A 27310-nucleotide genomic window follows, 5' to 3' on the forward strand; every position below is an offset into this window, starting at 1 on the left:
CCCCGCGGTCGGTTCGCGGGCGGCCCCGGGCGGCGGGGCACCCGCCGGAGGGAGGGGAGGCGGAGAGAGGGGAGGGAGAGGGGTAGGGGAGGGGAGGGGAGCGGGAGAGGTGAGGGCGGCGGGCCGAGCCCCGGCTGGCCCTGCCGGCACACCGCCCCGAACGCCGCCGGGTGGCCGCCGCCGGGCCCAGAACCGCGGGGGAACGGCGGGGGCAGCCCGGGGCTGTTGGCGCCGGCAAGCCGCGACCCGCGGGCCCGCCCGGGCCGGTCCTGCCCCGTCAGCGCCGCTCGGCGTGGGGGCAGAGGGCACAGCCACGGCTCTGCTGGCGTTCACCCCCTTAAAAATCCCCAGGCTGGGAAGAGTTCTCTAAAAACGCAACGATCCGTGTGCTCTGAGCCAGGCATTGTGGAGGCACAAGGCACGCCGATCCCATCCGTGAGGGTTCAGCTGGAGTCGTAACCACTCGCACAACATATGAAATAATAGGGAGACGCTGGTCTGCGAGCAGGACGCTGTTTAAGTGGTGTGCTCAGGCACTTGGTTCGCTCACTGTGTCACCAGAAAGCCAGGGCTTATTTCATACAGTCATAGAATCCCAGGTTGGAAGAGACCTCAAGGATCAGCTGGTCCAGCCTTTCTTGGCAAAAACACGGTCTAGACAAGATGGCCCAGCACCCTGTCCAGCCTGATCTTACAAATGCCCAATACTGGGGAATCCAGCACTTCTAGATTATTAGTCCATGTCAGGTAAACAGACTATAAAATGTTCTCACAATTTTTACCTAGCTTTGATAACTTCACAATATGCTTCCTGTTTTTAATACTTTTCAGAAATCTAGCTTTTCTTTCAGTGTCTGGCAAATTGAATATAGTCCTGACATAATTTACTGCTTTGTGATGATCTGCCCTCTTAAGTGGTTCTAGAAAATGAAGTAAAAACAATGTCTTAGTAGCTAATAATCATATCTTACAGGTTTTTTCCAGTCCCATGCAGTGGAAGTAGATATAAAGGATGCCTCTAATGCTACATGCCTGTATGCAAATTGGATGATGAGGTTCTTGATAACATATGAATCAAACACTAGTGATTATGTAAGTATTTGGAGGTAACTCTTGCTAAGAACTGTATTTTGGCCTGCATAGAAGTTTAAGTATACTATGTTACCTAGAGTGTTTGATTTTTTACTTCTTTTTTTTACTCAGTTGTTAAGAGTATTCCTACATACTCCTTTTAAAACCAAGCATAAGTTCTCAGTCATACAAATGACTGAAAGTCCCCTGTTGCTCTTACTTAAATGACATACACAGAACTCACCAAGTTTAACTAGTATCAGCATAGTTATGTTTTTAGCCCAAACAGTAAATCTGAACTGCAGCTCAGCACAGTCAGGATTTACAGCCAAGTTAGATTTGTACTTTTGTACTTGAATCTGATATAGCTCCTTTCTCATACAGATGTCAGGGAGCCTTTTTCATGATTTTGTAGAATAACCTAAAATAATCTCACTTATCTTGTGCAAGGTTTATGATGTTGTCATGAAGAAGAACTGCTATCTTTTTCTTCCAGAAAACCACAACCTTGAATTTGTCATCCAGCGTGACACACGATGGAAGCGTCTGTGGCAATGACACACAAGCTGCACTTGTGGCGGTGCAGTTTGGGGAAGGTCATTCTTGGAGCATTAACTTTACAAAAACCAACGAAACTTTCCAGGGAGACTTGATCATATTTACCTACAACACCAATGACACAGCTGTGTTTCCTGATGCTAAAAGAAAAGGTAACGTTCCTTGCAGAATCTGACTGGCAGAGCAATCTCAGCCACAAGTGTCAGACCTCGGTACCTGATCTTGGTTGGTGTTTTCAAAGTTAGAAGAGCTAGTAATGTGTGTAGAGAGCTCTGTGGCAGCTCCATATGCTGCCAGCTATTGCTCATCCTACCTACCTACTGGATGACAATGCAGACTAGTTGTCTTGGTTGAATGTGTAATTCCTTTAAGTGAAACAAAATGGGAGGGATAACTGAGCAGCTTTGATCAGAGTGGTGCTGGTAGACAGCAGGCACATGGAAAATTCATTTTAGTGTGCGCTACTTGACCTTCCACCTTGCCAAGCAATGCAGTGTTAGGCTTTCTGTGTGCTAGTGCCTGCTAATAATAGGATTTTTTTTCTCTTTAGTAACTTAAGTAAAGGGATTTACCTTTCTAATGGCTTGTCTAGTTCTGGAAGCTTGGTTACTTCTCTGCATTACTCAGCACTTCAGGTCAGGATGCATAGGGAAAACAAAAAACAGAGCTTAGGACTGTTAAACTTAATTATCTCTTACTCTTTGTTTTATGGAATTATATAAAACATAAGACTACCTCCAAGTTCTTGTAGTTCATAAGGCATTAAAATATTTTTACTTATTTGTAGGACCAGTTTCTGTTGTTGTAAAGGACCCTACACATCCAGTTCAAGTGAATAATGTCTACGTGTGTCATAGTGCTGACTTTATTGAAGCAGAAAATGTAACACAGATTTTCTGGAATGTTACTCTGCAGCCTTTTGTTCAGAATGGCACAGTCAGTAAAAAAGGTGAGCATTTAAATTTGTGAATAAACTTTTTTGTGTTGCACCTTAGTGCAGGGAGCAAAGTCCCATAATAAAAAGTCCACCAGTTCTCAAATGTGCTGTGTTCAATAATACTCACGTAAATATCCTTTAGAACTTCTTTCCTTGTTCCTGGAATAATATATTAGGAGAACAGATTTAGTAGTGTGTCGTAATGTGGATTGTGTCCATGCCAAGGGGGTAGGCTCCTAAAGTGTGTGTTCCAGTAATTGGGGTTTTAAGAATAAGCACTTCAGAACTACTGTTGCTGACTAGTTCATTTGAGCTTGAAGGTTTTTAACTGACTGCCTTCCAGTGGGGCCTCTGCTTATAGCATTTGAACAGCCCAGAGCCTGTTGTTTCATCTCCCAGCCCAGCTGCTAAAAGAGATGAGCACATCATCCTGCTGCCTGCAGCTTAACAGGGTCCCTCACTTTGTGACAGGAAGGGCATTATCACACTTCTATAACCACTTAGCTGTCTGTGTGTATTTTGGTTTCATGTATCAGAGGTAAGTAGTACTGCATGGATTTAACACTGTGAACATTACAGAATTTCTGAGAACAGAGGGTAGCCGTACATTTTTTGGAATACTGTGCCACGGTGCCAAGTTTGGGGCTTCTGACTTGGTGATTAACAGACTCCCAATGAGCCTAGATTTCAACAAAGCAATTGATAAGTGTATTGAACTGACCACTGAGTCATAAGATTTTAATAAAATTCAGCACTGAAATGGTGGTTAAAATGTCTTTTCAGAGTCTAGATGTCGTGCTGATACACCTACTTCTGCACCTACTGTTCTGCCTACTGCTGCCAATGTAACTACTGTATCCACCACCACTTTGTCACCTGCTCCAACCACTCCTCCCAAGCCTGTGGAGAATCCAGACACAGGAAATTATTCTCTTAAAAGTGGAAATAAAACTTGTCTTCTGGCTACTGTGGGGCTGCAGCTGAATGTTTCCCAAGACAAGGTGCTTTTCTTTTGTTTGAAGAGTAACAGGGTGATGTAGGTATTGGGTGTGAAATCTGAATGCAGGGTGTTTGCTTTGTACACTGCTGGCTGTCCAGAACTGCTTCTGACTATTGTGTGTAGCACCTCTCTGACATCAGGAAGGCATTGTGGCATAATGTGTGGCTTCAAAACCTGATGTGGATTCAACATAGCTTTTTATGGGAGTACTTCTAACGTGATTAGAAGTCTGGAGCTTTCTTAGCTGTTAAGGCTCTTGGTACCTGCAGATACTGTCTTTCCCCTCAGAGGGAGCCAGGGAGCCTGATGTGTTGAGGAACAAAGTAGGACTTCTCTGGGCAATTTGTTTGCTTCAGTTTTTGCCAGCATTTAAATTTTTAACTCAAATAGCCTTGGTTTGATGGTAGCCAGGCTCAATCTTCCCGCTGTCGTGTTTGTGACAAGACTGAACAATGTATTCCAAACGACAGCTGAATGTCTTTGTGCTGTGTCTGTGTTTCAGCCTCTCCTGATCAACATCAATCCAAAGACAACCATCGCAGATGGTGCCTGTGGTAACACAACAGCAACTCTGAAGCTGAACGATGGAAATAGCACACTGATTAGTTTCACATTTGTTGTTGTAAGTAACTTCTTTTATTTTAAACCAAACTTTCATTTAACAGCACTGCATGGTGATCACTCATAGTAAAATCCTTCTGTCACTTGCTGTTCCCATATGGGAAGTGGAACTGGCTGCCTCAAGGCAAATGGGGTTAAAGATGTAGAAAATGTAAGACTGGGAGATGTGTTAGCCTTTGTAAAGCGTGTGTTCTTACAGTTACAAATGCAGAATTGCACACTGACACTTGGTTCTTGCTTCTTAAACAGAAAAATACAAGTGCAAGTGTACAGAAGTTTTATCTGAAAGAGGTGAATGTTACGCTGCTCAACCGTCTGAATGGTTCTGGTAAGAAACAGTGTCTGCCTTAAAGCAAGTGTAATATTTTACTCAATGTCTGCATCAAATACTTCTGACTTTTTTCATTGTTGTTCATGCTTACCGTTAGCTCCTACTTTATGTTTATAAGTTGGTATGAGCAAAAATAATGAGCAGAAATGGCAGTAAGAGTTTAAACAGCTGTGTGGGATCATTCTGTGATTCCTGAAACTTCTGCTAGTGGAGTCTCTATATAAATTAATAGGGTTTCTTTACAACTCTTTTCAGTAATGTAATTTTTGAGGTGTGAAATACAGTTGTACCAACTTAGTAGCTTTTTTTCCTAAACCAGCTGTTGTTTTCTTTGATTGAAGATGCTGCTCTACCTTCCAACCACTTGTACTTAACTCTCACTGGGAAAAGAGGCCAGTCCTTCAAAAACTAAAGCATATTTTTTTCCAAAACAAAAGTATATTGTTTTCTTTTTTTTTTTAAGTTACTTGTCATGGCTACCTGCAGCAGTTGAAAGAGCACTAAAGCTAAAACACTTACAACTCTGCAATGTTGGGATGAGTGGAAGTACAAGGAAAGCATGATGTCATGTATATATGTTGAGGAGAGGTCACTGCTAAGTACTGTAGTAACTTCAGTGCCTGACTTCTGTTTAAGCAGATTAATCCCACTTTGCACTACTTTGCTTTTCAGACTAGTCAGTGTTGAAATGTTGGCCCCTCTCGTTTCAGCTCCTCAGTCTAGTGATTGTTTTAGCAACTGTCATGCATTTAAAGTGGACATGCAAATTTCCTTTCTTTTTTTCCCCCTTTTGTTTAGTCATTTCAAGTGCAGATAACCACAACTTCAGCAAGTGGGATGCTTTCCTTGGGAGCTCTTACATGTGCCGAAAAGAGCAAACTCTTGACATTAGTGAAGATATTCAAGTACATACTTTTAATCTACGGATTCAGCCATTCCTTGTGGAGGCAAATAAGTTTGCTACAGGTAAGAGTTATATTTTTGTTAACTTTATCAATGCTTGCAAGATTCTTACTTGCTAAAAAGCACCAGCATTGGGTACAAGCATTCATCTTGGAAGCTCTTGTTCCAATTTTTTTTTTAATCTGTTTTTATATACATGGAGCGAAGAGAAGTTCTGAGACTGACATTCAAGTTCAAGCAAAGCTTTGCTCTCACTTAAAAAATGTCTGCTAGATATGTGGTGTGGTTCTCCTTCACAAAAGTCAAATGAACTAGAGACACTGAAGAGGGACGTAAGCTTTGCCATGTAGAAAAGATTAGAAGTTACGTGACATTATCTTGACATACAGCTTTTTGTAGCTCAAATATATGAGAAAATAGGACAGAACTTAAGCAGAAGTGGACTTTGAGAATGTTGTTAGGTGTTTTGTTTCTTTTTACCTGTCGCTCCAAGGACAGGAGTGTTGGGGGGAAAAATGAACTGACAGAGCTTCCTTCAGAGACAGTCTTAAGTATCCAGAACTAAATAAAGATTTTTAAAATGTTTGTTTGCATTATCTGGGTCTTGTCTGCAGATAATTGGAATGTCTTAAATGACCTCATTCTTCATATTTAGTGTAACCTGGTCTTTGTTCTTAATAATAATACTTACAGCACAGTCTTTTTGGACTAGACTGATATGTAGACATATAGATTGAGTGCACATTTTTTAATTTCTGTTTTTTAGACAGAGGTAAATAACTCTCCAGATGTGAGCAGGGTAAACAGTATTTCTAAAGAGTTAGGGTCCCATTTCACTTTGTAGTTCAAGTTGCAGCTGGCTTTCTTCTCCTCCTAATACAGTTATTTTATCTGTGTGACATGTCTCCGTTCTGGATAGATTCTTGATACCAAATCTAGGTCACTTTTTATCCTTAATAATTAAAAGCACAAACCAGACTTGCCTTAAGTGTGAAATAGATAAGCCTGGTTCTTAAATGTAGAAGAATGGCTACTCCCTTGTCTAGTGCAGAACTTGTGCACATGAAAACTCAGACACCTTTACTTTGCTCTAGGTGTGTGTGTATATATATATGTAAAACATATATATATTGCTATATGTATGTTACCAAACATTCCACGTGATTAATACTTCACATATGCTAGATGTAGCCATGAGACCTCTGCAGTTCCTTCTGTCTTAGTTTAAATATGTAAAAATAAGTGACTTGTGAACATGTTCATATTAAGGAAAACAGGTTTTTCTACCACACTTAGGAAGTATTCTGTCTTTATTTATTCTTTGTTGCAACCTTTTTCTCACCTACAGCCCAGGAGTGTTCGCTGGATGATGACAGCATTCTAATCCCAATTGTAGTTGGTGCTGCACTTGCTGTCTTGATTGCCATTATAGTGGTTGCTTACATAATTGGCAGAAGAAAAAGCTATGCTGGATATCAAACTCTGTGAATCTAAAAGTGATTCCTGTTCTGATTTCACTCTAAACAAAGCAAGTGCAAGTTCTGAAGTCCAAAAAAGACCCAAACTTAGGAGTAATTACTAGCCACAGCTAATTGGAGTTGAGAAACAAAGAGAGACTGTTTCTCTCAGATGAAGCAGAACTATGGTTTCAGTTTCCCTGCTCTAAGAAGACGCCGTGGGTTTCATAGTTGTTTTGAAGATGTCAAATACTGGATGAATTGCTAGGCTAAAGATTTTATCTTGCAAAAATCCTAAAGCGTTTAGGATTTATTTCTGCTTTTTACAAATAGTAGCCTGAAACAAGAACACATTCTGAACTGATGTGCATTGGGCAACTCCCAGAATAGCATAGAATTTGTACTTGCTTATCTCCTTTGCATTCCTTAGTTGTTGTCGTAATTGTGGGTTAAGCTGGCAGCATTAGTCACTATGTTGACTTGTGTAGTGTTTAACAAGGATTGTATGATGCCCAATAACAACTTCGTTTTCCATAGGATTGAGCTTCAGGTTGGTGATTAAGTGATCTCTTGAAGTGGCAGCAGTAACTTACTTACCTTTGTCAGAACTTGAGTAATTTACTCCTGCCTTGGTGTAATTTCAGGAGTCATTCCTGTACCCTGGCTGTAAAAACAAAATGGGTAACCTGTATTTGCCAAATGGTGGATATGTAGGAAGACTTCAGTGCCATTTCCAAATGTTTTCAGAAAAAAATAACAACTGTTAGGCACTGAATTCTTCATTCCTTATTACACCTTGGCAATCATCTGAAATACTCAACTAAGGCAGACTTCTGCTAAATTAATGCAAGCTTTTTTGCTGGCATCAGTTTAAAGGGAATTACCTTTCTAAATATTCCAGAACTCTAAAGTGCACTTAACTTCATACCATACTCTGCACAGAACTGGTCTGTCTTGTTGCTTTGAATGACCATTGTTTAAAGATGCTTTTGTTTAATGAGCCAGTATCTGTTGTTGCAGCTTTTAAAATCTCCATCTTGAATGGTTCTCTGCCAACCAAAATCCCCGTTCCAACTGCCCGCCCTTGGCATTCTGAATGTTCAGCGTACTTTGTGTTTGACTGTTTGCAGCGTAGCATTTTGTTAATGTTAAGAATGCAAAAGCCAAAACTAGTCTTGAGATGGACCCACAACACCTGTTTTTCCTTGCTGTGTGGAAAGAATAACTAGGCTAAAATATGCAGTGCAACTGGACTGTTCTTAAACTGCAGCTCTGTAGAGACAAACCCTCAATGCACAACTTTTCTCTGGCCTCCTTGTGCTGTAATACATATTCTTACTGCATGGAAAAAAAGAAGTCTTTTAGACTTTTAGATAAGTGTGGCTTTTTTGCATATGTCATAACATCAGCTGCCTAAACTATTTAATGACCATAACATTGTCTCCCCTTTTAGGATGAGTTTAGCCTGCATCAAAGCTGCTCTAGTGTTTTATTAGTGTTCTCTTGGGTTGTAGAGATGTCTGTGGCATGTTTGTATACAAATCATAAAATACACTTCTTTCAGTAATGGTTTGGGTTGGTTTTGTTTTTTTTTTCTGTAAAAACAGTTTACTCTTGACACTATCTAAGGAAGCAGGTATGGGTGGATAATACTATAGCTTGTAGTCTACAGCTTGAATTTTGCATCAGTTACTGAAATTCATTTTAATGAAAGTGGGGAACCTGCTATAAATTTAATCATGAAACAGGCTTCAAGACTTACCATTTTAATTTAAAAAAATGGATCTAATGACTTTCATATTAATATATCCTCAAATGCAGAAGTTCATATAGACTTTTTAGCTTTTTTTTTTTTGTGAGTGATGTTCAGTGGCACCAGTTAAACATGCATTTCTGTTAAGGAGTAATCATCACACTGTATTCTTCTGGCCATGCAAATTTTTGAACTGTACACAGTTTCCAAGTGATAATATAGAAGATTTGTGCAAACTGCTCCCAAAAATCAACGTTAATACCTTTGCAAAAGCCTGCAAGGACATCGGCTCAGAGTTTTAAGCACTCCTAGACTGATGTGCAGACAACTGGTTCAAAAACATCAAAGTTTCACCTGACTTCCTGTTGTTATAAAACCACTAGTTTTCCTGTATGTATTGCTCCATAGGGAACTGTCAAATCTGTTTAACTTGTGCTCTAAAAAATAAAGATTGTTCTATTTCTTAAGGAAACTTGTTCACATTTTTTAACTGATTTGAAAATGGACGTCTTGTATTGTCTTTTTTTAAAGAAAATAAACTAAATGAGTAAGGTCAACTCCAATCAGTCTATACCTGAGATTCTGTTACATAACTGGCTTTGTTCTGGTCTGTGGAAACAGCACTTCAATAGTATGTGCTTGTGGATGTTGAGTATTAGTATGTATCTTCTATCATAGAGTGTGCTTGGGTTTGTGCCTTATACAGTTTACTAAATAGATTGTACTCTAAAATGCCAAGATTTCTGATCTTTTACATTAAAGATGTCATACTAAGAGATCTCAAAATAAGCAGTTCTAGCTAATGAATAATGGGCTTGGGGTTTTTTGGGGGGGTATTTGTTAATTTGTTTTTTGTTTGGCTGTTTTCTAATTTTTAAATTTACCAGAGTGTTCTCTGTTGCATAGCACATACCAATAAACCACAGAATTTGGGGCTATTGGTTGAATGTTGTGATCAGAATTAAACAGGAAGGTAGCTTTTATACTGGGACTAAGAAAGCTTTGGGCCAAAATTTCTGGATTACTTTGAATAGAAACACATCAGCCGAAAAAGCTGTTCCTGCTGGCCCGAATGCAGGGCCTGGGCCCTGGTGTAGTTACCAGTTCTGCATGTGGAGACACCTCTCTGAAGCTTCTGACCAGTACAGTGACCATCCCTGGTCTGAAACCAGAAACCCTCTCTGGGAATTGTTTGCAGTTGTCCTAGTGTGATGTGTACTGCAGCCATCCTCTTCCTCTAAAGAACACAGTCTGTCCCTACCTGCTGGGCACTCTTCATACTTAACAAATCCATTTGTGTTTAGGGTTAATGACCCATTATCCAGCATGTAGGAAATTGTGTATCTTGATCTTCAGTGAACAAAGATGACTAAACATTGAATGCAGGTTTCTCTTTAAGATGCTTAAATACTTTCTCAGTAGTTCCTTTCCTCCTTTTTTTTTTTTTCCTTTCCAAGTCTTGCTCTACTTGGCAGTAAGGTGCCTTCAGATAATCTGAGTTTAATATTTTCAGGTGTGGAGCCTCCAGATGTTCTTCCTCTGAGCCAAAGACTTTGTATAGGGTTTCATGAAGGGGCAGTGGCAAGTGTGTGCTGGACTGTAATAGGCTAAATCAAGACAGTAGATTTCCTGTAACTAATGCTGATTCTATGGAAAACTCTAACAAAAAAGTTTTATAAGGAGTGCTGCTTTATGAGAAGCATGTAAGTCAGGCACCCTTCCAGGCACAATATCAATATCTTACCAAACCTCTCCTGGCACCAGGCAGGTGGAGCTCTGCTCTCATTACCAACAGCACAGAATGCCAAGCCCTGTCCCCGTGTCTGAGGTGTATCCTTGAGTTTGAAACCAGTTCCCAGCATTGTTTGCTAATCCTTGATGAGTGTTTATATCAGCAAGGTACTCCTCACATGGTTTATAATCTGTATATTAAAAACCAGCGTAGCATTACAGCCGCCTCTTCTGGTTTTTTCCTCCTCTGTGGATTTCAGTAAGGTCTGTGTCCTTCTCATCTGAAACTGGTAACCCTTTTTTGCTGAAAATAAAGGTACCCAACCCAAGAGAGTCTTTCAGCATTTTCCATTCAGTGCTTTTCAGTAAGTTTCCACTTTGTTACTTGGATTGTCCTTTATTTCTTCATGTCTGGAACCCAGAGAGGTGCTGGTGACTTGAGATTTGGGAAGACCCTTGGACAAGGCAATAATACGCCAGTCTGGGGGTTTTGTTGCTTTATTGCTGCTAACTTTGAGGTGTGATCAGCTAATGGTGCTCAGGCTGCTGCTTTGTCCTCACATTTCTGATTTATCCTCACTAGAGGAAGCTGAAATTAAATAGAAATCGGAAGTATAGTACCACTATAAATTATGTGTGTAGAATATATGTTTAAAGAAATCACTCCATCAATTCTTTGCTCAATGCTGATTTTACTTTAGATGTATTACTGTATCTAATGCAGCATAATTTCTCAAAAATGCCTCTTTTTTCCTTGCTTTCTTTGGTTTCTAATGCCTGATTTCCCTTACTAACTTACTCTCCCTTGCTTCTTTTTTGTTTTTCTCCTTTCTGCAGCCCAAGAATGCCCTGCTGACTCTGACCTGAACTTTCTTATTCCCATCGCAGTGGGCATGGCGCTCGGATTCCTTATCATTCTTGTCTTTATATCTTACCTCATTGGAAGAAGAAAAAGTCGTACTGGCTATCAGTCTGTATAATCTTTTAATTCCATCTCTGTTGCCACCTTCCCTGCTCTTCTCCCTTTCCCAGACTCCCTGATCTGCCCCTTTAAAAAGGAGAAAAACAAATTAATTCATGGTTTCTTTCTTTAAAAAGATTAAAATCACTTCATGGTAGGATAACATGCCATGAGTATGAAGATGAGTTGCGATTACTGGAAGCTACTGTATGATTTTGGAAAAAGTAAGTGTTCTGAGGACCATAGAATTGAGCAGAGGTGATGTGTGTCCCTGTGAGAAATTATTTTGAGGAAAGAAGACATCTACCAAGCTTTATGTTGTTTAATCTTTTTATACAAGAAAATTTCTAGCTGCCTACAGCTTGTCTTGGATAATGCTAAAGCTAAAACTATAATTAAAAGTGTGAATGCTGTGTCAAAAGGGACTGTACATGCAGTGGGAAAAAATACCAAGCTCTTAACAGACTTCTATGGGGAACTTGGCATATGGCTGTTCTCGTGAACCAGTCTGAATTTCCTGTTCCTTCTGAATGTAAAGGTGGTACCTGATCTCACTAATAACATAATATGAGAAGAGCATCTGAATCTTCTGGTAAATTAATTTGTTTAACATCAGTATGGAGAAGTTGACTGCTAACATATATTGAATAGCTTTGCACTTAGCATGATGTCTAATTTGCTAAGATAGTCCTGAAGAACTTTGGCTACTCAGAAAAGCCAACAGTCTGCTTAATGAAATGTCTCCTGTGTTATTTTGTTGGACTGCATTTTTCCTTTTGTTCTGAGCTCAATTGTGAAATGAGGGTGGGAGGCTGGAATTTCAGTGGCTGCAGTTTCTCTCAGCTTTGATTCTGAACATAAAAGAAATTACACAGCATTGCTCCATGTGAGGCTCAAGAGTATTTTGAGAGCACTCAAAGACTGACTAAACACAGATTGCTCAGAGATTCCTGCAGATCCTTTGGACAGCTTTCATAGGTTAACAAGGGATCACTGAAAAGCTGTGATTTAGGAGTGCAAGTGAAGATATAAAACCAGTTGGTTTTGATAGAATTTATCTGCTTTTAACCTCCTCATTATTACTGTCTCAATGTAAGAGCACAAAATTTCTAGCATGAGGAATGCTGATTGTAAAGCAGAATATATATATATAGTGAAGAAAGTGACTTCCAAAGGAATGAGAGCATCTGACCTGTTTGAAGATGCTTTCTTTGTTATTAATGCCATACCTTTTGCAATTCTATGTTCCATATATAAACTGTACCAAAATATAAGTTAGTCGTTAGTGGTTGTGTTCTGCTTCACTCCCATCAGGTTCGTGTTGATGGGAGGGAAGGATGAAAGAAGCCTCTTGCTCTTTCAGCCTTTTTGGTCCACGTTGGCAGAAGCCTTGTGCAGCCAACAAGCCCTGATTTCCAGCTGCAGGACAGCTCAAGAGCTGCCAGGTCTGCAGAGAGCTACTGAGGGCACACAGAGCTCTGTCCTCTGCAGCAAATGTTTGCTAAAGCTGCTTTCATATTTAATCTCTTTGTGCATTGAGCCCACGTCCACGTTGTAGGGAAAGCACCTTTGGTAATTCACGTGCTTAGAGGTGACAGCCAACACTGATGTTTGAGTGACTCACAACAGCTCTATATTCAGGGAAGGGAGATTTCTGAAGAGTTAGTTTTGATGTCTGAGAAATACCTGTACATTCAATTATTCTTGTCCTCACTGTGACCAAAGATACACTCTACCTGAATCTGACAAAAGTGACTTTGTACTGCAGATGGGCTCTTGAACCAAGTTGTCTTTTTTTTTAGGAACGTAATTTAATGCTGCTGAGTTGGACTGTGTGCTTCAGATTTGGTTGTCTTGGTCTTTTATATTGTACCTTTGCTCTCGCAATACTTGATTTTCCTGCCAGAGTGGTAAATGGAATTATTTCAAGGCTGGCAATTTCTGAATAACACCCCCTGGTGAGTGTGGTGCTTCTCTGCTGCCAGCAGATGGATCCCAGCTATGGTTTCGTGCTCAGATTGCAGACTGAAGTATTTAACATCACTTTCGCTAGGCTATTTTAGTAAAATGTGGTCATTTCCCAGATGCAGACACATACACATATATATATATTTTATATATACATATAAAGTATTATTTTGAGCTTCAATAGAAGTCAAAAGTTGATCCAGCACTTTCAGGTTGTTGCAGCATGAAGAGTGGTGTATACAGTTTTCCAGATCTTGAAATGACTGTACAAATATGCTGAAAGCAGAATATGTGTGTGGAAAATAAAGTTAACTCTTGTGTTTATAAAGCTTTGTTTCAGTGTAAGTAGACAACACATGCCATTTCTGAAAGCTTTTGCAATGGGATTGTCAGCATGCCTGGATCTGGATGTTGGTGGGGAAACAGAAGCTCTTGCTTCTAAGCTGTTCACACATTTGCATCCAAATAAGTCAATTTAATTTTGTTGATTTGATCAAAGCAAGGGTCCAGTGTCTGCTAAAGGGCCTGCTACCTCATGAAGCCTTCCAACAGGCAGATAGGGAATAGACATTAAATAAAGTTTTGCCTTGTTGCTAGCATAAGAACTGTTAATTTCATGGCAAAAAGCATGAAGGGTTTGGTTTCCTTTCAAGACCCCACAGAAGTATAAATGTATTAAAAGAGCTAAAGCAATTGGCAGGGGGAGGAGTGCTTGTGGGTTCAATGTATTTCTGATGGCAAAAGAAGAGCCACTCCCCCAGGATCCTCCTCCTTGGCAGAATGCAATTTCTGTTGATCAGAAGATGCCCTTTCAGATAACTTGTGCAGGCAGAATGATTGTGTTGCCCTGGCTCTGTCAGTGTCATCTGAATGATGACATCTGAGCAGAATTAGTTCCTAAACTACCTCTGGTTCAGGTTTTTAACAGTTCTTAATAAATAGGTTTTGCCAGATGGTTGGCTGTGATAGTGTAGAGGGAGTCTTATTGTTCTGGGTTCCTGAACTCTTTGGCCCAAGGAAGTTAATCAAGTTCTCAGAATTCCACTTAATCAAGTGCTCAGAATTCCAGGATCAAGTTACACACTGCTTTGAAATTCAGTCCCTAACTGGCCAGCACAGGGAGCTAAAGTCTCAAACTACATCTCTTACACCAGTGTTTGAAGAATGCTACCACAGAGTTAATTTTACTGTAGTCACTTTATTTTTAATACAAAAAATTACTTCTTAGAGACTTATATAGATCAGGAAATGACGGCAGATTAAGTACCTGGACTAGGATGTAGGACAAACATACCATAATGCTCCTGTTCAGTCAGTAATTTTAGTAAGTGTGCTTTCCAACTAGTACATTATCCCAAGGTGTCCTGTCCTGCTGTGTTCTCGTAGCTCCCACCATGCAGAGTGCAGTTCATGTCTCAGACACAAGGGCTGGGAGGGTCGGGTGGCCCGTGCAGCAGAGGTTGCTCAGGGTAGCAGTGCTCTGCTGGGACAGGGACAGATGTGCTCCATCAGCCTTTGGGGATGATGAGCTGGGGGCTTCACCCATATCCACAGTGACCCTTTAACAATTAAACCACCGAGTGTTTCCCTGTGGCTGCTGCAGCGTTAGAGCTGTGACCTCTCTGGACCAGGGGAGAACCAGTCTGAAAGCTCTGGGCACTTCTGTGCCTGATCAGGGGAAGCAATGAGGCACTGCCAACCTGTGAACCGTGACAAGAGGGCTCCTTTTGCTTGGCCCTGCCTAAGAGACTTGATGAGGATTCCTGGGGCAGAGAGAAGTACTGGAGTGAGGAGGAGGGAGGGACAAATGCATTAATCTTCCCACATCAGAAAGGAACAGCTGGAAAGGTTCAAGGGCAAATGATTTTGTATGTGGCCCTTGCTCAACACCCTGGGTGTGCTGAACAAGCTGTGTAAAATGCTGCAGTCAAGATGCTTCTGGTGCTGAAGATCCTAGGAGGCATTTTGAGAACTGCCATTTTCACTTTTTAACTCAGTTATTGCAGGCATAATCCAGAATTTTTGCTGTTTATTATTTTAACAATAATAGTGCTAATAAACTACCCTCTTGTTAGCTTTTGCCTGAGAAATGCACATAAAACTATGGTGAAATTTAAAATTTAAAGCCAGGAAAAATGCATTCCACAGGGGTCAATCGTAAAGGACCTTATGAAAGTAGCATTCGGATACCAGAGGATTTTTAATCAAAACTGAAATGCTTTTGCAGGTTCTCTGCCCAGGAGATAACTTAATTTTTACTAATAATGATTTACATCAGGTGATGAAAAATGTGGATCCATGCTCCATTGCATTTCCTTTGTTTCCTAACTATGAACAAAAATAAATTAACAGTAATCTCCACGTGCCTGTTTTTCCTAGCTGAAAAAATGCTGGCTTGATGCTTTAAAAAGGAAAAAGCCTCTGACTGACTTAACCTAAGTGCCTGGTGTTGGCAGTGGCTACTTCCCGATGCTGAGTGTGAAGATGATCCGGCCCAGGAAGCGGTCGCTGTTAAGGTCGTTGATAATCCCCTTCCCATTCAGACTGCACTGAATGGGGACCAAGTGATTCTTCTCCACGTCTGTAAAGTGCATGGCCACCAGTGGGGATGTGTAGTTGACCTGAAAAGAAGGGAGATTTAAGTGCAATTTTCGAGGGAGCAGAAAGGCAGGCTGGGCTCTCACGATCAGTAAAATCATTAGTAATTGGTTCACGATTCCCAAGGCATCTGAGAGCATTTCCCTGATGTCCATCGTGATCCCTTGGGATGGTGAAGTTGAGCCTTTCTGTGTCTGTGCCTGAGAGGGATGGGATCATGTTGGAGTTTTGTAGTGCACCTTTGCCTCTTGGGCTGATTACCCTGGACAACACCAGACAATGGGACTCTCAAATACTTTCTGCTGTTCTAAAAACCAGCCTATGGTTTGTAATAAGAAATCCATGGTGTTCCATGGATCTGTGTGCTCAAAGCATGTGCAGACATGGCATCTGGGGCTGTTACTCAGCCTCAGCTGGCAGCAATATGACAATAGGAGTCTAGTGCCTGTCTCATCTTCCATTTCAGGTTTTTTTGTGATGGTATGTTCCCTCCCAGCACAGCCCAGCACAGCTCAGAGCAGTGCTGGCCAGCATGTTCAGAAATAGCTGCTGATGTTGGACTGCTCTGTTTCGAGCCATCCAGCCTGAAAGCTGTTTTGCCATAGCTTTGTCAGATGCCCCATCCTTTTCCTCTTGTGTCACCTAACCCCTGACTTCCCTAATATCCTGGGAAAATGCTGGTGTTGAGACCTTCCCTGGGAGTTAGCAATGCCAATCTTAGTCTCCAGCTGGTAAATGTAATCATTCCCATTGCTAGCAAGGAGTCCCCAAGGATATCCCGTGGTTTGTCAGAGACAGAAATAGAGCACTGTAATCCCAGTGCCCATGGCCTCCCTCCTGCCTGCATCTGCCCAAAATAGCCAGAAAGCACATCTGTACTCTGCATGGCAGCTCCTGCCCTCTCCTCCTCAAAGAGGCAGAACAGAGATGCCAGAGCCATCACTTACATGAGTGAACTTGCCGTAGTAGGGATAATACATGAGGTCAAACGTCCCGTTCCCAGGGTAGAAGTCCACGGATCTGAGATGGCTCTCATTGCCTTTCTGTGATCAGAAAAAAAAATAAGGACACACACACACACACATAGGACATGGGACACAAAATGCAGCTCCCTGCAGAGCAAGGCAAAGGAGCTTTAATATGGATGTCTCCTGCCAGCCCACGGCAGGGCTCAGCTGCGCTGCCCGCAGGGTGCCTGCTGTGAGCACAGCTGCTCTCCTGATCCAGCCAGGGCAGAATGGAGCTATGGAGCCATGGGCAAGGGTTTCAGTTTGCTGCCTGTTGATTTCTAGGGTATGATCCAGCAGCTGCCTGGGCAGTGGGAGCCCTTCCTTCCCCTTATTGCAGTTGGCTTGCGGGGTGCCCCCCAGGACTGAGGGTGCTGTGGAGAGGCTGGAGATGGATGTGAGCAGTTCCTGCATGTTTCCCCTGGTTCCAGGCTCTAGCTGGCACTGCAGCACCCAGCCCAGCAGGTCTGCCCACAGGGGCTGAGCAGAGTGCTGCCAGTCAGGCTGGCAGCAGCCAGCAGCGCTCAGAGGGTGATGGCCAAGGTGGGAAGCAGGAGACTGGTGGCCTCTGCTGCTCTCAGCAGACCAGCCCCCACTTGCACCCAGACACATGGGCAGCACTGGGTCCTGTGAGTGTTTGGGGCTAAAATGAAGACAGATGGTGGTGGGGTCCATCATTTGGCATTGGCATTTGGCCTTGTACCCACCACAGTGCCCAGCATGAAGGAAAGCAGTACCTGCACTTTGCAGTCCACGCTCACAGGGACCCCAGCGCCAGGGCGGTAGCCTATGATCTGCAAAAACAAAAACCATCCATGCTTGTAGGAAATGCAGTGCCAAGCATGTGCTGCCACCCTTCTCCAGGGCTTAAACCTTTCTGGGTGCCAGTCACATTGCTCAGGACAGGAGCTGTGTGTCCCTACAGCAGGGTCTGCCACCCCACACAGTGTGACCTGCCCTTGGCTGAGTGCTGGATTGGTGCCTGAGAGCAGGGGCAGAGCAGAGCACCCAGAAAGCTCAAACACCCTGGAGTAACACAGCCCCCTCCCCACACAGTTCACATCCTCTTAGGCTTATTTTCCCAGCAGTATGCACTGAACCACCACACTATTAGATTTAAAATAAACTCAGTTCTATGAAAATTCCCACTGTAAAGTGCCTGGGGTCTGGAATGTACCCTGAAAGCTCAGTTCCTCCCAGAGAAGGGCCTGGCACAAGATCCTCTAAGCACTCAGGCCTCAGCAAATCAAATCAAGCAAGTTTTGTAGTGTTTCTTTTTTATGTTTTCTAGTGGGTATGAGCCAGCAAGTTTGGGAATTCTAGTTCACTTTTTCTCTGGGCCTGAGAAGCGAAAGAGTTTCAGTCCCTGCATGGTCTTTATCACACTGGGATGCACTGAAGGAAGGAATTGAGATGAAAAGCTTCCTCTGTACCCGGTTCATCTTCAGCAGGATGCAGGGCTGGCCTTTGGAGTATCCAAATGTTGGGTCCTCAATGCCAGAGCAGTTCTGCAGCAGTGAGCGCTTGAACTGGCAGGCCTTCTTCTCCTCACTGTCATCACCCCCTTGGATGAAGTACTGTCCCGAGACACACTCGATGTTCTTTTCTTCTTGAACTTTGTCATCATAAGCTGGTGGGGACCAAGAGACTTGTTAAAATTTCCCGAGACCTGCACGGACCCACACTCTCAGAGTACATCCACATGTCAAGGGCATTAGAAAGTCCCACCCAGAAAGGCAAAGCTCCCTCCCACAGCAGCTCCCATGTCCTTTTGAGATGCCCAGGAGGAGTCCCCTGCACCCATGTGTGCATGGATGGAAACAACTCACCAGCATGATTCCTGGGGTGATGAAGAGCTTACCTGCTAGGAAGTGGTGCATGCTGTCCACGTAGGGCTGCCACGTGTTGGGCTGAGAGACATTGAAGGCAATGGTGAACCCATTCAAGTATGGCCTGATCATCACTCCTGAAGAAGGAGATGGACCCTGATAGAGCAAACGTGGGTGGACTGGCCATGGGCTTGGGGTGTGTGTTGTAGGGGCTGGTTGCTCTGTGACTGGGCTTGGGGCTGGGCACAGCCATGAGAGTGGCAGCACCAGTCGACTCTCTTCTCAACCTACTGATACCTCACCTCCATTTCACTCCCAGAGAACACCATATACACGTCAAAATATCCCAGGAAACAGGGGAGATATGGAGGGTCTCAGCAGTGCTGTGGGTAAGTGATGGCTTTGGGGTTGCACAGAGGGGCTGAGGCATTCTCCATGTTCCCAGCTGCCTGGCTGGTTCCAGACAGGGGTCAAGGTGAGAGGGCCTTGTGTTCCCCACCAACACAAAAACACAGGGAAAATGCTGTGTCTGATACAGGGAAAGGATATTCTGAACATTATCTTGCCAGAACTCCCCCCCATAATAAAAGTTACTCTTGATTTGCATTTTGTTTTGAAGATATGAGGTATAAACAGGCAGCAGCTGAAATGAATCAGCATCACCTATGAAATGACTAAACTTGGCCATTTACCTTGAGAATAACGATAACAATAAATAGCATAATTAGAATAACAATTAGTATAATCAGGACAAATGCTTCCCATGGGGCTATTTAAGATGTCTGATCCTCTGCAGAGAACCTGCAGCTCTGTCAGTGCCCTGAGGTAAGCGAGAACACCCTGTGTGATGGAGGGCTGGGTGACTGTGGGAGTGTACAGCTCCAGCAGGGCTTTGTCTGAGGTCCCAGCCATGCCATTTCAGTAGGCCATTGCTGGGCAAGTGCCCTCAGAGGTGCCCAGGGTCAGGCTGGCTGGGGTACGTACCTGGCGGAGACACACGGTCCCGGAACCTGGGCGTGTAGGGGCTCAGCGTGAGCAGCATCACGTACATGCAAAAAGCAAACATTCCCGCCAGGCACGTGTAGAAAACGAAGTAAAACAGTAAGATCAGGCCTGCAAAAGACAGAGGCATGTTGCTGTTGATGCAACCAGAGCACATCCCGTGGGAGGCGTCCCACAGGGATGCACAGTCGTGCTCAGCTCAGCGTCCTCCGCAGCTCTGAGTCCATGGTGGAGGTGGGAGCTTGCACACACACACCCTGCACACAGACTCTGGTGGTTTTGGGTGCAGGACTCTCAGCCAGACATGCTCCCTGCCCAGCCCTGGGGCTGGGGCAGCTGCTACTTGGCTCTGTACCCCTTTTGCTGCAAGGCCCTTCCCAGAGCTGTCAGGACCAGCTGTCTGCGTGTCCACCTGCCTCAGCTCTCTCCGACAGACAGACCCAGCCTTGCCTCTTGCCCTTCCCACATGCTCTTGGGATGGTAACATGCAAGGATACCCACTGGCTTCAGCACCTCCAAATTCCTGATGGGGCTGTGGGGTGATGCTCCTGCCCTGACTCGTGTCCCCTGCCTGGCAGGGACCCTGTGCTGAGACTCAGTGAGCAGCATCTGAACACTCCGGGGCTGCAGCACCACACTGGCTGTTCCATGGCCCGGACATTCAGGGAATGGGTTTGTTTTTCCTCTGGACCAGGCTCATGGCTGAGGATGTCTCAGGAGGCCACAGCCTATGAATAAAACCCAGCGGTTCAGAAAGCAAAGTGAAGCCCTAACCCAAACATTTCCCAGGAGAAACGTTCCGGCAGCTCGGGGGGAGCCCTGGGAACACAGATGTGCTCTCCTGCCGTGCTTCTGCTGCAGCCATGGTGCTGGGAAACACTGAGGGCCATGTCCTGCTGTGAGCTGAGCTGAGGTGCATGGGACCATCACTGCTGCTGGTGGCACAGCAGAGACAATGCCCAGCCCTGCCTCTGGTGCCTCTGCCCCAGCCTGGATGGTGCCTCTGCCCCAGCCTGGCAGAGCTAGAACTGCTGCTGGGGTACCAAGATGATGCTTGTTGAAACATCTTGCCACTAGCATTGCCCTTCTGATGTTTCCTGCAGTGCAGCGGGAGCATTGTCACTGGCAGAGATGGGGGTGCAGCCTTTCCCAGGGCCTGGGCCCTCCAGTGATAACCCTGTGGCCCTGCACTTTGTCAGTGCAAGTCCCCTGAGCCCCCAGTCTGTGGGGGACACCTTCAGAGCAGCACGGGGGAGCAGCCCCAGGCTGGGCAAATTTCCTCCTCACCCATGAGATGAGGATGGGAAAGTTCAGCTTCATTCACCTCCAAGTGTTCTCACTTTAAAAGAAATTTTGATTTTCACAGTATTTTCAATGTCTCTCTCCTGTCCCCCTGTACGGGCATGTGAGCACAAGTGTGTGCACCGAGGGCATGTGTGTCCATGGAGAGTGGGATCCTATGGCAGAGCACGATGATCCCAGGGTGCAGGAGGATGCTGCACCCACCCTGAGGCTGAAAATAAATAACTGCTAGCAGGGTCACATCCACATCAGACCGAGCAAGTTCTCTCACAGGCATCTTCTCAGGACCTGGCAGAGCCTCCAGAAACACAAACCCACATCCCTAAGGACTGTCACCCCCATACTGCTCCCGCACTTCATTCTGCACCTTCCCATCCAGCAAAGGGGCAGAAGAACTGTGCTGCCTCCATGGCCAGCAAAGGGCACAGGGGAGCAAATGTGGATGTCAGGATCTGACCCTGGCTCATGTTTGTGGGTTTTCAGCCTCCTCTGGTGCTGGTGGGCAGCTTCCCCTCCTGGAGGGGAGCTGGAGACCCAGAGCGCTCAGCAGGGGCACAGGCAGGCTGCGGGGCTTGCAACATGTTGCCAGTGCCAGCCAAGGGCTGCCAACACTGAGCACCAGCCCCGAGAGCTCACAGCCTTACACTGGTGTGGATGTGCGAGTGATTCTGGGCTCAGGTTGGGATTTTCACTCTGCCACGGGAGCTGTGTGCTGTCAGAACAGAGCTGGAAAGGTGGACGGCACTGCATGTGCTGTGGCACTTTGGTTTTGCACCGAGCCTGCAGCAGAGCTCTCCCCACAGCAACGGGCTGCTCTTAACCACCCGGGGCACCTCCAGCCTCTGAGGTAATTTTTGAGGGCCACATGGATGCAGATAAAATAGACAGGGCACTCAGAACCCTCACTGGCACATCCCAGCCCACTGGCCCTAACAGCACTTGTGGGTTCTGCTGTGGGCACCATGGCACACCCCAGGAAGCTGTGGGGTGACAGTGGGGACCAGCCCTTCCCTCCCCAGAGCCAGGGATCACATGGGCAGGGAGGGCTGCTCAGCCCTGTGGTGTGCACCCTTCACAAAACACCTGCCCTACAGCTTGAGTATCCTTCCCCTACCAACCTGATGACCCCAAAGCCACTGTCCCACAGGCTCCTGACTTACACAGGCAGGAGCTGGGGTGCTGGCAGAAGCAGAGATGTATGGCTGCAGCAGACTGACCTGCAGCCCCCATGCTTTTTCAGACTCTAAATTTCTTTCCAGGACTCAGTCTGGGCAGCCTGAAATCTTTGCTTTCACACTCTGAGTCAACATTAACATCCAGACCAAGAGTTTTCTGCTTGTCCTCCTCACTAGTTCTTTATTGCACTGGCTAGAAATATTTACACTAAAAAAATGGACAGGGGTGCTCAGTCCAAGCTATCAAGGGCATTCACAGTTAAGTGAATCTGTTGTGAAGCAGAAAAGGCAACAATCCCCAGAAGCAGGGCTTGAGCAAGGACCTACCCCAGCTCTTGGCTGTTCTCCCCAGGCATGTTCTCTCCTCCGGGTTCCACAGGAATATCTTCATCTCCCCAGCCAGGTCTGCCCAGGTTTTGCTCCCCATCTCTGCCTTGGTCTCGTCCTTCCCTCTGTCAGGATCTTGGACCTTCTCCTCATGCTTATTTTCCTGGAAGAGTTACAGAACACAACCCCCACAGGCAAGCTGAACATCTCATTGGCCAAAAATAAATGCAAAAGCACTTAATAGCTGGAAATGTTTCAAATTTCCATTTTCCCATCATCACTCTTGAGTTAAAGAGAGGCAGTTTTGGCTGTTCCGACTTAAGATCTCTTAGAACCCAGCACCCATTTTTCCATGACATGTACGTCACTGCCATCACACTGGGCACTGTCTCCTTGTCCTGGCATTTACAGAAACTCATCTTTTTCCACCTGTATGAACATGATCAAAGAAAACCTGTGATCTGGGAGGGTCAGGACTGTTCCCACGCTTCTGCAACATCTCTGAGCTCAAATGCACATTTTCAGTGCTACCACAGATGATAGCAGGCAGCAGCATATAAGGTCATTCAGTTTGTTTTTCTTGGTGCAGGAGGAAGTGTTTAGTGTTTGGAGAAATCCCTGTGTTGTTATATTTCAATTATGCTGAGTTCCAGGGAAAAGCATCCCCTCAGGTTGCAACAGTTTGTATTTTGCCTCGGTGGTGAAAACTTGTTTGTCCAGAACTGAGGAACACAAACCTCTCTGTACCTGGCCCTGGCCAAGAGTCGCTTGAGACACAGCAGCCGTCCTTGAACCTGGGTATGTTCTGTGTCTCCAAAAGCAGGCAGTGAGGTAGAAGGTGCTGACCTGGCTTTCAGCCGGGGAGGAGGGCGATGCTGAGGTCTGGATGGGTTCATCGCCTCCCCACATTTAATGCAGCATTGTCCCGTGTCTGCGCCGAGGGCCATGGAAACCTGCTGGCCGCGGGCACCTGTTGGAGCCAGGGCTGACAAACAAGACATTTGCACCCCGTAGGTTGCCCCGGGGGAGCCGGGAAGCGGCCGACAGCTTGGCAGAACGCCTGGCTTGGAAACACCTTTGAATCGGGGGCGGGGGGATTAAACTCTTGCGCAGACACGCGAATACTGCAAAACAGCGAGAATGGGGGCAGAGTACTGACTCCAAAGCCTGAATGTGTCCCTTGGGGAGCCTGGTCAGACCCAGCATGGCTGTAAACCATCAGCATCCCACTGACTGCCCTGATCGGCTCTGGCTAGAGCCCCGGTGGGACTCCTTTGTTAGCCCGCCTGCGTCAGAGCCTGCTCCCGGCACAGTGCCCACGGTTCCCGTACGGCCAAGGCAATGCTTGGCCCAGGTCCTGCACCCCAGGCTGAGCCCTTCCCGAGCCAGCTCCTGCATGGCCAGAGGTACAGGGCACACATGGTACGGGCTGATGGAAACACGAGATCGGTGTGGGGCAGCTGGACAGGATGGGACAACCACACTGCCTGGCAGACGCCTCTTAGCTAGGGAGCTGGGTCAGGTCTGGAATGAACCACCTCCCAGGCGGTTTAGCTTTGCAGCCCAGGACAGAGACAGTCTTGGAGCAGTCCCTTTCACTTGGACAAGGTGCAGAAGGAGTGGCAGCAGCTGAGGCAGGATGGGACACACAGCCAGGTAGGATGTGTTGGAACACTGGACAGCCCTGGGCTGCTGTGGGCTGTGATAGCAGGAAAAGAAAAGCTGGATCCCTGGCGAGATCACTCTGTGCTGCCAATTGCAGGTGTCCCGGGGGAAGCCAGGGGCTTTCCCTTTTCCTCACCCCAGACCAGGTCAGCTCTCAATGGGGGATTCCTCCTGCTGAAATCCAGGTGTGCAGAGTCACTGTGCCCAGGTGCCCCCGTCCCTCCTAGTCCCCCTCATCAGCCAGCACCACTAGCCAGACCTGCCACTGTCCTTTCCCCTCCCAGTACAAAGTGCTTTGCCAAAGGGACAAAGCAGCATTTCCTAAAGCAAAGTAGTTATATTTATCAACCATGAAGCAGGTCCTTGCAGCAGCTCCCACTCTCCTCTTGGAGGGTGGCCAGCAGCCCCCAAAACACTCACCACCTCCTGGCTGGAACTGCTGTGCTGGCCCTCCATGCCCCTGGTGCTGGTGTTCCTGTCCATCCCTGGGTGGGAAATGCAGAGAAATATGAATGTTAGCACAGCAGCACGAGCCTCATTGTGGGTGCCATGTCACCCCAGCTCTCAGTAACCCACAGGCACAGCCCCATAGCCCCACAGCACCTCCCAAAAACACAGCTGTGCCAAGACCTCTGCCTGTCTGTGGGGAGCCACACTGCTTTTCCTCCCTACCCTGCAAAGCTCAGCGTTCAGGAGTGGATCAAAAAATAACTTGCTTTCCCAAGAGGGGTGAGCTCAATGCAACAGGATCCCATCCTGAGTCTTCTGGAATCTGGTGCCCTTTGCAACCCCCTCACTGCATCCTGCCTCATGTTTGGGTCCCCATCACTGCCAGTCAGTGCCCTACATGGGAAGCCAGGCTCTTCGCCCCCAGGAGACCCTGCAGCTGTTAATAAACATTAGCAAATCACTAGGGTTTCCTATGGCCACATGTCGGTCAATGTGTGCTTGTCAGTCACAGCGGGCCACGGTTAATGCTTACAAAATCTCTTTTGCAATGAAGGGGCAGTGCAAGGGGCAGGTCTATATTTACCCCTTCAAATAAATACGGCAGCCAGCAGTTCACAGCATTGGCTTCCTCGACCTGGCTTAAAGAGCTGGGCACAGCCAACCAGACAAAATCCAGAGGGACACCTTGCTGTGGCACCCAGCAGACCGGGGCTGGGGGGTGTCAGATTTTTCACCCATCAGTGAATTACAGGCACAGGATGAAGCACTGGGGCACAGGGGCTGTGTGCTGGAGCCCTGCTCCTGGAACAGCTCCAGTGGTGCAATGGCAGGGACAGGCAGCTCTGGTTGTGCCCACACAGCTCTCAAGGAACAGCAGGGCTCATTTTACACGTCTGTCCCAGCAGGAGCTTGGCACTATCCACCAGCTCATTTATTGGCACGATTCCAATGGGACCAGTGACCTTTCCCTTCACAAGAGAGCCAGGCCCTGTTCAACAGTGGCGAAAGACTGCCTTGCCTAGGCTGGGGCTCTGCCCGGAGGCACAGGGACATCTGTCCCAGGCTCCCACAGGGCTGCACCGTGCCGTCCGAGCAGGCAAAGCACCACTTCTCCCTCTCCTCTCCTGAGCATGGCTGAAAGCCCTCACCGGCTGCACTAATAAACGGGCACAGCAGGAAACAAAGAGGTCTGGCAGCTGCCCTGGTCTGTGCTAAGTTGGCCGGGGCTGGCACACGCCCGCTGGGCCTGCAGGCAGGGCTGGCTCAGTACCGGCGCCGGTGCCTGCCCGCAGCCAGCCCACCGGCAGGAGGGCACTCGGGCTGCTGTGCTCACAGCTGGACCTCCTGGCCAGGCTGGCGCCTTGGGGCAAGGGTTGCCTTCCTGAAGCTCAGGAGCTGGGATGGGATGCAGGGATTTAACGTGGCCTGGGCAATTGTAGGGCACCAGCAGCTCCCCGGGGGCACACACACCCTGTCACAGCAGTTGTGCTGCTGCTCAGCCCGGCCCTGGCACGGAGTGGAGGAGGGAACTGAGACCTGCCTCCTCCATCACTGTCACAGAGTGGGGGTGACTGAGCAGGAGGGGACCAATGCCAGCCCCTCTGTCCAGTGGGACACAGGCAGTGAGCTCAGGGCTCTTCTAGTTCATCCGAGGTGAATAACTGCTGTTTTCTCTGGAGGTGATGTGTTCTTTGCCATTAATTGATCTGGGCATTTGTAACTTGTCTCTCACACCGCTGTCAGTGTACGCTTTCCCTTTTCTCCTGGGAGAAGCTGGTCATTAGGCTCTTATCCAGTTAAAGTGTGGTGTGCTGTGTGTTTGTTTTTTTTTTTTTAAGCACAGATAGGATTAGTTTCTTTTAACTTGATGAAATATGCTTGAAACAATTATATGATTTGTACTTAGCACCTTTCAGCCCAGGGCATTAAAGTGATTTACAAGCAATTATGAAGCCTGCTGGGAAGATGCTTTTATCCCCATTTTATAGGCAGGATATGGAAAACAGAGGTTAAGGGCCTGTCCTAGCTCCTTGGCCAGAGACGCAGGGAGATTGCAGAGGATTGCTGCCTCCATGGGACAGGGCAAGGGCAGCAACAGGCATCGCCACCGGAGCGGAGGTCTCAGAGCACCGGGAAACAAAACACTGGGCCGGTGGCCGTGGCCGTGTGCCTGCCCGGGACTGTCACCCACACCGCAGGGAGGAGGGACATGGGGAGGACGGGGTAACAGAGAGGTGCCAGGGAGGTGTTTGGTGAAGGACAGAATGTCCCAGAGCAACAGGGCTTGAGAGGGGTGGGAGCTGCTGAAGGTAAAGGGGCTGGAGAAAGATGAGGAGAGCCAACACCAGCGAGGCGGGGAGCCCCTCTGGCCGGGCTGCCGGTGAGTGCGGTCGGACCTCCCGGAGAAGGGGTAGCACCTCTGTCCCCTCCGGAGATGGGGCAGGAGCTCTGTCCCTCCCTCCCCAGCCCCTCCTGGGGTACTGTCGCTCCGCTGTTTCCAGCGGGACGGCTCCGGGCAGTCACTTGGGAAGGACGTGCCCGCGCCCGAGCGCTCCCCGCGGACCCTGGGGTGCAGCGGGCGGTGCAGTTCGGTTCGGTTCTGTTCGGTTCTGTTCGGTGCGGTTCGGTTCTGTTCGGTGCCGTTCGGTTCTGTTCGGCGCAGTT

The 27310-nt window shown here is 46.5% G+C and overlaps 3 protein-coding genes across 5 annotated transcripts in view; 2 read left to right on the plus strand and 1 right to left on the minus strand.

Annotated features, from left to right (window-relative positions):
* Positions 1-329: 329 nt before the first annotated feature.
* On the plus strand, positions 330-13619 carry LAMP2 (lysosomal associated membrane protein 2). 2 transcript variants are annotated; one of them, XM_029959089.1, is made up of 9 exons: positions 330-747; positions 974-1092; positions 1568-1781; positions 2417-2578; positions 3350-3567; positions 4069-4188; positions 4437-4515; positions 5317-5484; positions 11200-13619. In XM_029959089.1, the coding sequence occupies exons 1-9, from the start codon at positions 741-743 to the stop codon at positions 11340-11342; spliced, it is 1230 nt and encodes a 409-aa protein (XP_029814949.1). In that variant the 5' UTR covers positions 330-740; the 3' UTR covers positions 11343-13619. The 2 variants fall into 2 exon arrangements, with proteins under 2 accessions (XP_029814949.1, XP_008928930.2); XM_008930682.2 differs by lacking the exon at positions 11200-13619 and adding an exon at positions 6770-9103 and having other exon boundaries at positions 336-747.
* An 850-nt stretch (positions 13620-14469) lies between these two features.
* Positions 14470-24990, minus strand: ATP1B4 (ATPase Na+/K+ transporting family member beta 4). Of its 2 annotated transcripts, none has more exons than XM_018070821.2 (9): positions 24869-24990; positions 24617-24681; positions 22532-22694; positions 19710-19838; positions 18758-18862; positions 18330-18526; positions 17634-17690; positions 16837-16932; positions 14470-15912 (listed from the first exon to the last, which is right to left on the minus strand). In XM_018070821.2, exons 2-9 carry the CDS (start codon positions 24677-24679, stop codon positions 15751-15753), a joined length of 972 nt encoding a protein of 323 aa, XP_017926310.1. In that variant the 5' UTR covers positions 24680-24681; positions 24869-24990; the 3' UTR covers positions 14470-15750. The 2 variants fall into 2 exon arrangements, with proteins under 2 accessions (XP_017926310.1, XP_017926311.1); XM_018070822.1 differs by lacking the exon at positions 24869-24990 and adding an exon at positions 24800-24863.
* Positions 24991-26986: 1996 nt separating this feature from the next.
* Positions 26987-27310, plus strand: part of TMEM255A (transmembrane protein 255A) — a 24261-nt gene continuing 23937 nt past the window's right edge. The window contains exon 1 of the mRNA XM_029959101.1: positions 26987-27026. The gene's annotated coding sequence lies outside the window, so the exon portion shown is untranslated. The remainder of the gene's footprint in view (positions 27027-27310) is intronic.

This window comes from Manacus vitellinus, unplaced genomic scaffold (assembly GCF_001715985.3).
Source record: "Manacus vitellinus isolate BGI_N305 unplaced genomic scaffold, ASM171598v3 scaffold_19_pilon, whole genome shotgun sequence".
NCBI classification, from domain to species: Eukaryota; Metazoa; Chordata; class Aves; order Passeriformes; family Pipridae; genus Manacus; species Manacus vitellinus.